This window comes from Meles meles, chromosome 21 (assembly GCF_922984935.1).
Source record: "Meles meles chromosome 21, mMelMel3.1 paternal haplotype, whole genome shotgun sequence".
Classification (NCBI taxonomy): Eukaryota; Metazoa; Chordata; class Mammalia; order Carnivora; family Mustelidae; genus Meles; species Meles meles.
In genome coordinates, this window is record NC_060086.1 from 29,613,717 (window position 1) to 29,623,864 (window position 10,148).

Here is a 10,148-nt window from a genome sequence, read left to right on the forward strand (position 1 = left end):
GTAACTGCAATGGAATATCACAAACCACAAAGATTCTCAAACATAACAGTGACATAGATTGGTAACTAATTAGAAAGTGCAAACATATTTCTGAAAAGTTATTATTAATGTGTACCTCATGATTTCTTAATTATAACTTTAAAAAGCCTACATTACACACCTGAACATTTTCAAGAATCTCTTGGACCCGAGTCAATAGAGCTTTCTTCCTATTAGCATGCTTTCTTGTTTCTACATCAAGTGCCTTCTGCTTTTCTTGTTGCATTTCCTTTCTTTTCTCAATGTTAAGCTGCAAAACATCAGAAATATGTAATTATTTCTAATATAAAAACATCCTAAAATCAGGAAGCCTTGAATCAAAATGATTAAAATGTACAACACGTAAAACTACAGGGAAAGAAATCTAACGGTGGGTGGGGGCAATGAGTGGGATGGGGCATGGGAGATCTTTCTGCGGGTATGAAAATGTTCTGTATGGGTGTGAGTTACACAAGTGTATGCCATCTATCAAAACTCCTGGAACTTTAGAACTTGAGCTCTGTGCATTCTACTGCATGTAAATTATTCTCAACTGAATAAGATTTAAATATTTAAAAGAAAGAAAAAAACCTGTTCACTTTTCAAATGCTCTAAAATGAGAGGTAAAATAAGCCCTTCTGGCCACTGCTGAGCTTTTCATTTAGCAGTATCTTACCCCACAGGGTCAGATTCTTTAATTTCTAATCTTCTAATCAGTGTACATTTTATCTCTTTGCTATTTCAAGAAAATGTCTAAAGGCTTAATGGCAAAAGAAACAGATGTTTTATTTGCCTACAAAATCAGAACACATTTGGTCTCAATTCACTGTACCTTCTAGTAAAAATAAAATTCACCTAAAAAATTGAAGTTTCTAAGCATTACATCTTTTTAGTGAATTTAATAAAATCTTAATTATTAAGTTCTAAGAAGCTTAGTCACTGCATGAAGGAGTCAAGACTTATTTTAAAATAATGCAAATGGAAAACATATCATAAAAAATTATTCCAAAATTATGCTATTCACCTATCACATACAACATAAAATCATGGATTAAGGTCCATAAGCATCAGATTTTGCTGATAAATACATAACTGATGGAGTCATAGACCCTAAACAACAAGGCACAGATATTTTGGTCCACATTAAACTAATCAAGCAATATGTTATCAACTGGCTGATAAAAATGTTTTAAACAAACTGTTTTTAAAGTTTTTATTTATTTATTTGTCAGAGAGAGAGAGAAAGCGCATAAACAAGCAGGAGGGGGGGCAGACAGAGGGAGAAGCAGGCTCCTCATGACTTGAGCCAAAGGCAGACACTTAACCACCTGAGGCCACCCAGGCATCCCTGTTATAAAATTATTATTTGCATGGTACCAAAGAATCATTCCACAATTTACTTGCTAATCAAAAAGGGGAAAATGTATACTTTCGAGAGTTATCTGGCAGTCACCACCTATAAAAGCAAGTGTTCAAACTAAACATCGCTAACAGAGGGACAACTAGATTATGTAACTTCTAATTTAATATGGAGCACAGGGCATCAGCTCTAAAGAATTTTTGCCAAAAATGTTTAACCGGATTCTGACCCAACTTTTGTTTTTTTTTTCCTAATCAAACTTTTAGACTTAATTTCCAGTTTATAGGAACTACAGGGACTAGAGGACAAGTAAAATATCACCATGGAAAAACAATTAGACAAACCCAAAATAAGGCATTCTATTAAGACAACGGGTCTGGTCTCTAAAAATTCACTATCATTACAAAAAAAAAAAAAAAAAAAAATGGGGGATGCCTGGCTGGCTGAGTCATTCTCAGGATTGTAATTTCAAGCCCCATGCTGGGTATAGAAATTGCTTAAGAATAAAATTTAAAAAATATATATATTTTTAAAGCTAGAGGAGCTGTTCTAGATCAAAATAGATTTTAAAAAACGTAACAAGCTAATGCTATTTGTGAACTCTGACTGGACCCTGACTAGGAAAAAAAAAAGTTATAATTAGACATTTTGAGCACAAATGCAGAAATCTAAATATGAACCGATATTAGATACTATTAAAATTATTACTAATTTTCTTAAAGTGTGATAATGGTATTGGGGTTTTATGTGGGAGGATATCCTCATTTTTAGAATACATATATTAAAATATTTAAGGGATAAGTGTTATGCGTCTGCAATTTTCAAATGGCTCAGCAATAAAACAAAAAGAGTATGTATATACACACACACACACATAAAATCACGAACATGATAAAGCAAAGATGACAAAAATGTTAAAAATTGTGAACTCTAAATGGTACATATATGGATGGCCGCTGTGCCACCCTTTCTATTTTTATGTTTGAAAATTTCATTACAAAGTGTTGGCAGAAGATACTGATCTTTTAACTCCTGTTATAGAAATTTTTTTAACTGTTACTTTTAATTATATTAATTTCCTGATTTGAAATAAAGTCACACACATTTTAAAAACATCCAATCAGGGGTGCCTGGGTGGGTCAGTGGGTTAAAGCCTCTGCCTTCGGTCCTGGGATCGAGCCCCGCATCAGGCTCTCCGCTCAGCGGGGAGCCTGCTTCCCTCCCTCTCTCTCTCCTGCTTCTCTGCCTACTTGTGGTCTCTGTCTGTCAAATAATAAAATCTTTAAAAATAAAATAAAATAAAATAAAAATATCCAATCAGTATGAAAGAGTTTATAATGGAAAGAGTGCTTTCCTTCCCATCCTGTATTCCTTTATCCTTCCTCAGAGAAAGAATATTCTTATATAAAAATCCAAATAGTTAACTTATATATAAGTACCTCCTACGTTCCAAGTAGTGTTCTAAGCATTGTACATATATTAGAGCATTTAATCTTCAAAACAACCCTGTGAAGTAGATACTATTTTTAATCCTCATTTAACAAATAAAGAATATGGGTCTGCAAGTTTGCACAGCAGCTAAGATGCAGAGTAATGACTTTTTTTTTTTTTTTTTTTAAGATTTTATTTATTTGAGGGATGCCTGGGTGGCTCAGTTGGTTAAGCTGCTACCTTCGGCTCTGCTCAGGTCATGATCCCAGGGTCCTGGGATCGAGTTCCGCATCGGGCTCCCTGCTCCGTGGGGAGCCTGCTTCTCTCTCTGCCTGCCACTCTGCCTGTTTGTGCTGTGCTCTTTCTCTCTCTCTCTGACAAATAAATGAATAAAATCTTAAAAAAAAAAATTATTTATTTGAGAGAGAGACAGAGAGCGAGAGAAAGTATGAACAGGGCAAGCAGAGGAAGAAGCAGGCTCCCTGCTAAGCGAGGAGCCCAATGTGGGGCTCAATCCCAGGACCCTGAGATCATGACCTGAGTCAAAGGCAAAACTTTAATTGACTGAGCCACCCAGGCGCCCCACAGTAATGATTTAAACCAAGACCAGAAGGCTCTAGAGCCAGGCTTTTAACCACTATTCTACCCTGCTCCTGAGAGCATAATGTTTGCAGTGATTTACAATAGACTGTGGAGAACCTTCCATGCCTGCACATTTAGGTCTACTGCACTCATTTTAATGGCATGAATAAGATTCTATAAAATGGACCACAGTCTGTTAAACTAATCTACTACTGTTAGACATTTAAGTTGTTTGTTAATCTTTTGCTATTTTAAACAATGCTACTCCATAACCTGTATGCACTTCTTCTGTCACAGACAAGTGTGAGTCTAAGATATTCCCCAAAATGGAACTGCTAAGTCAAAGTTACATATACTTTTAGATTCTGATAAACATTACCAAAACGGTCCCCCAAAAATAAAGTCAAGTGCTTTTCTCAGCAAAAATGCAGTATAAGCACCTTTTCCTCACAACCTAAGGAATACTAGAATCTTGGCCTATCAAGTAGATTTAAAAAAAAATGCAAACTCATTTGTTTTTCTTTAATTCTAAGTAAGAGCCATATTTTTCCATTTTTATAAGCTTTTCTTTTGTTTTTCTGTAAACTATCTTAGTGATTCACTATAGAAAAAGGATTATTTCAAAATCAAAGAATATTTACCAGTGGAGAAAGCACAGCCACTCCATGGAAGCGAATAAGTGAGATGCTTTCAGACTGGACAGGCAGAAAGCTCTCTGTGGATAGTGATGCCTCTTGGATTCTGGCAAGACTATTCTCACAGAACTTCTCATACTCCTCCATCTTCCCACAATTACACTGTAAGAGAGGAAAATGTCTTTTTTAATGTGCTGAAAAGAACATGTCTTAATCATTTGGCAAATTTTATTTAGCATAGAAATATGTCTAGAATTCACAGTTTCTAAAATCGGCCTTCCCAGAGGTTTGTGTTTTTTTTTTTAATACTGATGAGCAGCTAATTCCTAAGTATAGGTAAGCACCTTAAGATCCTACCCAGTTAAGCCTTGTTTCATATAGTAAATATGTCTGAACACAAGTAAGTATATAAACCAATCTTTAAATATGACTTGTTTAAAAAAGTACTAAAAACTCGCCAGCGAAAAATTCTTAATGGAAAAAAAGTTCTGTACCACTACACTAACTTTAGATTATAAAATAGAATATTGTATTTTCCTTAGCAGGACTTACCTACGTAAGAAAAACTAAATCATACAAAGGTAGAAATGCTTTTGTAGCCAAAAAGGGTATTTCTTGGAGACAAAAAAGCTATTTACATAAAAGAGGATGTTTACTTTAAAAATTCTTTTGTTATCATGAAGTTCAAAGTCTATTACTTTCACATCTCAAAAATATACTTTGACTTCCTGGTCATTAGACAAATCAGTCAGAGGTGGAAAATCTACTGGTTCTCATATTAAATCTATTTCATTGCTGAAAACTGGAACCACCACCAAACTACTTAAAACCATCAGCCCAGTAATTTCATGATTTCTGGAAAATTGTGATAGTGGCTATAAAAATTCAAGGTAATCAGGAAGGATTAGTTAGCATGTTTGCTCATTTAGCTAGTGTTAAATATTTAATTGCCTGTTTCCACAGCATTGAGTCTGGCTTTGTTTCCTTTAAACAAACAAGGGAAAGTAAAAAGAGAGACATCATCAGACTCATCAACAGCAAGGTTATAAACTGTGAAAACAGAAAAACTAATACAATAATGTTCCTGTAAGTGTTCATTTTAAAACAATTAATTAACAAAGATGAGGGGGCAGAAAAATTCAACTGATGATGTGAGATATGCAGAGATGAAATCAGATGGAGTATGATACTGTCTTAAGCCTCAAGGCACTTAAAAATTCCATAAAGGTGTCAGGGATAAATTATAACACAATTAGAAATGAAGAAAAAGCTTCTTCTGATTTGATTATGAAAAAAATCAGATATATTGCTAATTTTGACCAACTGGTAGTCTTATCAACAAAACTTCCTACCATCCCATCAATTCTAATTATTTCTGTATTTGACTTATGCGAAGTGTGAGTTTAATTTCAAAGAAATGGATCTCGAGAGTATAAATGAGATTGTTTTGCAAACATATTCATAAAACAAGTCAAAGTAAAAAAAAAACAAAACACCACACCTTCCTGCATGACAACCATAGCAAGTCCTCATTTTTCAGTCTGGATTTCAAACCCCATTATGCTGTCTTAACAACCAGAATATGCTGAAGCTAAAATGTAACAGAAATTCAAATGATCCCATTTCTACTAAAATACTCAAAAATATTTTTTAACACAACCCCTGCAGCCAGCATAACAGGAACACAAATACAATGAAAGAAATATACTTTCTGTGGGTACACAAGCGAAGCATGATATTCTATTTTAAAGGTCTGGGAAATATAAGGAATAAATAAAAGACTCTTAGGGCAAGTTTTATTTTTTTCCAACAACATCACATAGATATGCCTCATTGCTTTGGAAAGTTAAATTCATGTCTCTTCAAAAGACCCGTATGTCATGCATATTGCAGATGTACAGTAATAGGCTATCACAGCATAACTATGGCATATGATAGTGCATTAAATACCCCAATACAAGTGCTAATATGGCTGATTACAGAAATCACCAAATGATGACTGAACTTTTCCTATCCTTCAGTCTCAACTTGGATGCCCCCCTCCTCAAACCATCCCTGACGATCCCATCTACATTAACCCTACATCAGTCACTATCACATCACATTGCCCTGCTGCTTCCCAATTTTCATGGCACTTACCACTATCTGAAATTATCTTGTTTATTTCCTTGGGTTTTGTCTGTCTTCCTCCACCAAAACGTAAGCTCCATAAGCACAGGTGCCTTTTCAGTCTTGCTCACCACTGAATCCCCATTACACAAAACAGCGTCAGCACACAGTAGGCACTTGATAAAAGTATTGAATAAATGAATTAGGGTAATTAGCTCAATCAATAAACCAGGCGAAACCAGGAGGAAAAAAGAGAGTGGACTATACAGCAAAGAAGCTAGCAAGAAAGAATGGAATTTAGAGAACAGTCATTTCATGGATGACCCTATTCTCTGAAGAAAATGGTACCTCTAAACTGCAAAGGCAATTATTTTTTTAAAATGAGCATCATCAGGCACCTGTGTGGCTCAGCCGGTTAAGCACTGGACTCTTGATTTTGGCTCAGGTTGTGATCTCAGGATTGTGAGATCCAGCATCTCCCTGGGCTCTGCACTGGGCATGGAACCTGCTTGGGGTTCTCTCTCTCCCTCCCCCACCGCCCCTCCCCCTTCCTCTCTCTGTCTCTCTCTCCCCCTATTAAAAAAAAAAAAAAAAAATGAGGGGCACCTGGGTGGCTCAGTGGGTTAAAGCCTCTGCCTTCAGCTCAGGTCATGGTCTCAGGGTCCTGGGATCGAGCCCCGCATCGGGCTCTCTGCTCAGCAGGGAGCCTGCTTCCTCCTCTCTCTCTTTGCTTGCCTCTCTGCCTACTTGTGATCTCTGTCTGTCAAATAAATAAATAAAAACTTTAAAAAAAAATGAGCATCGTATCCTATATGATTAAGCAAGAGGGCACTTTGTTTCTCAAACCACAATTATCTGTCAACAGTTTTGTTTTTTTTTTTTTTTAAAGGAGCCTTGACAAAATGCCACTCCAACCACAAATCTACTGACCCGTACTTTACCATCAGGCATTACTGGTCCACTTGAACCAATAATTTGCCAGCTGCATCAAGTTCAGACATGCCTTGTCTTCTCCATTTATACCACGACCCTTCTCCAAATGAGCCTCTTTGCAAATCCCATAGATTCATCCTTCTGCTAGCTACTCCTCACCAGTGTTCTACCAGAAATGTCACTAAAGGGAATAGTAAAAGTAACATACAACTGATCTTGCCTTGATTTCAAATCCTAGCTAGTTGTTTACCCCTCAGTGCTCCCAAAGACATAATCTCTTTGTATACACAATAAAGGGAACGGTTCCTTATTCAGGCACATACTAGCTGTGTGCTCTTGGCAATTTACTTACCATCTCTATGCCTCAATTTCCTCATACGTAATGAAGGGATAATCAGAGTATCTGTCTCAAGAACTCAATGAACTAATACATCTATGGCAATTAGCATAATGCACGACATGCAGAAAGCATCAATAAACAGGGACTGCCTTTACTATTAAGAGGATGATTACTATGATTTTTATCACAAGACTATGAATTCCTGAAGGGTGGTGACAGTGCTTGGTTCCTGGCAGGATTCAAATGTAATTTTAAAACATGCAAAGGGGGTCACCTTCCTCATTTCGTTGTTTCCAGACCCCTCCCCATCAATCTCCAGGCGCATTCCACTTGCCTAAATTGGGGATAGGGAACGGGGATTACGACAAGATAGAAGCAGAGTGGGAATCACCTAGCAGCATCAGGGGCAATCAAAAGAATTTGCTTTATTAGCCTCAAGCTTATTCCCCTGAGTCTCTAAGGCAGAATAAACAGCACTGCTAGCTAGGGCCTTTGGTTGTCGTAACCGGCTTTCAGAATGGCCAGAGCACACCCTGAAGATGACTCCCTCGGCAGCATCTTGGGAGAAGGAAAACGGTCCAGTTTTATCAACAGGAGGTGATTCCCCGGCTCTGCCCCGAGGTTATTTGCCTGGGACCCACTGCCCTGACCCCAGTGCCCCACTCCCACCTCCGCCAGCTCCTCTACTAAGGTTCCATCCCGGGGACCCACCAGGCAGCGTCAGCATCCGAGCATCACCTCCGCGCGGAGTGTCGCTGGTCCCCGGGCACCTGTCACCTCATACCCGGCGCCCTTCTCTGGGCTCGAAGACCGGGATCCCAGTACCTGCGTTCGGGTTCCCTACAGAGCTCACACCCTCAGTTCCCAGGGCGCCAATTCCGCCTCCTCCCCGTGGCCTCGCAAGAGGGACCCACTGAGGATGTACCTAGCCCCCGCCTTATGCACACACCTGATCTCCCACGGCCCGGTCAGGCTTATTCTCCTTCGCCACGGGCCTTGTCAGGAAGCAAACAGCTCAATTTGTACTGACAGAGCGCAGCTCGGTCCGCCGCCTCCTTCTCCTTCTCCTCCCCGCCATATTACGGGTCTCAGGCGGCAACGCGGGATCCTGGCAACCGCCACAGCCGCCGGCACCTCCCGGACTCCACCTCCTCGGGCGGCACTTCCGGTGGTTGCTTCCGGGGCCGTTGGAACTGTTGGGCTTCCAGAAAACTACAATACCCGAGGAGCATTGCGCGGCCGGGTATGCGCCCCGGATACGTACTTTCGCCCTGGCGTAATACTTGCGGGAAGCGCGATGCACGCTGGGAAACGTAGTCTTCACTGCAAACTAGAGTCTTGAAAATTATATGAGAACGCTGTTCAGGTTTGAACCCCTGAAGTGTTCCTTGAAATTACTACTTCTTTCTTATCTGTAAAGAGAGCACCTCTTTGTGGTCGTTGGAAAACGTGCAACGATCACCAATTTTTTCTCCGTAAATAAAAATTTGCTGAATCCTAGATATCAACTCTGAGCCTCAGGACATCCCTACATTTTGCAAATCAGTAGGAAAACAAGTCCAAGAAAGAAAGGTAACAGGTTCAAGATGAAACAAAAGCTCCGGATGTCTTACCGAAGTTTCCTATCTAAACATGTTACTACTTTTCCAAAATATGTAGTTGCCCCTTCACATTTCCTAACTCGATCGAACCTTCCGCCTTTCTTGCTGAAAGTCCTTCCCGTGCCTATTTTTACACATGGGAAATGAGCTTTAAAAGTGCCTATCAGGAGGGGCGCCTGGGTGGCTCAGTGGATTAAGCCGCTGCCTTCGGCTCAGGTCATGATCTCAGGGTCCTGAGATCGAGCCCCGCCTCGGGCTCTCGGCTCCACAGGGAGCCTGCTTCCTCCTCTCTCTCTGCCTGCCTCTCTGCCTACTTGTGATCTCTCTCTGTTAAATAAAATAAAATTTTTAAAAAAAAAAAAGTGTGGCTCAGTGGGTTAAAGGCTCTGCCTTCCGCTCAGGTCATGATCCCGGAGTCAAGGGAGGAGCCCCCATCGGGCTCTCTGCTCAGAAGGGAGCCTGCTTCCCCGCCCCCCACCCTCTCTGCCTGCCTCTCTGCCTGCTTGTAATCTCTATCGGTCAAATAAATAAAATATTTATAAATAAATAAATAAAAGTGTCTATCACAAAAAAAGAAAAAGTGCCTATCACAAGGGTAGTTATGAAGAACAGTTGAGATAAGTTTCTCGAACAGCGCCTAGTACAAAAGCCTCACTATTAGTCCTTAGTAGGAGGAAAAGGAAAAGTACGGTTAGGAGGAGGAGTGCAAGGGCCACTGGCTTAAAACTGGGATGGCTTGATGTCAGTCTTGACTGTCATTATTTGCTCAATTCACTTCACTACTCCTGGCCTCAGTTTCCTCATCCATAAAATGAGGGAATCATTAAAATTCCTTCCAGCTTTAAAATTTGATTGTGCCTCTTCGACTGAATTCAGTCTCCTGAGATAATACCCATTGAGACTGTTGTGAGAATAAATGAGATAATGCATAAACATTTGCTAGCACAGATCCTAGAACATGGTAAGCGCTACAGAGATGTGAGCTATACTCCCTAAGCACTATTACTTCCTCCCACGAGAATATAAACCCCAGGAGAGAAGAGACCCGGTTGGTCCTGTGCACTCCTGTATCCTGAGCGCCTGGATCGCTGTTGGCACATCTTGAATTGAATACATAAAGCAATCTAAACAGTCCTGCC

General features: G+C 39.7%; 1 protein-coding gene across 5 annotated transcripts in view; it reads right to left on the reverse strand.

The window, feature by feature from the left end:
• Positions 1-8,531, reverse strand: part of CCP110 (centriolar coiled-coil protein 110) — a 26,648-nt gene extending 18,117 nt beyond the window's left edge. For 4 of the 5 annotated variants that reach the window (XM_045993583.1, XM_045993582.1, XM_045993579.1 and 1 more), the window contains exons 1-4: positions 8,358-8,531; positions 6,166-6,311; positions 4,033-4,188; positions 161-289 (exon numbers count right to left, since the gene is read on the reverse strand). In XM_045993583.1, the coding sequence (XP_045849539.1) occupies positions 161-289; positions 4,033-4,173 (270 nt within the window). In that variant the 5' untranslated portion in view covers positions 4,174-4,188; positions 6,166-6,311; positions 8,358-8,531. The remainder of the gene's footprint in view (positions 1-160; positions 290-4,032; positions 4,189-6,165; positions 6,312-8,357) is intronic. The other variant, XM_045993580.1, reaches the window with a different exon arrangement.
• Between the last annotated feature and the right edge of the window lie 1,617 nt (positions 8,532-10,148).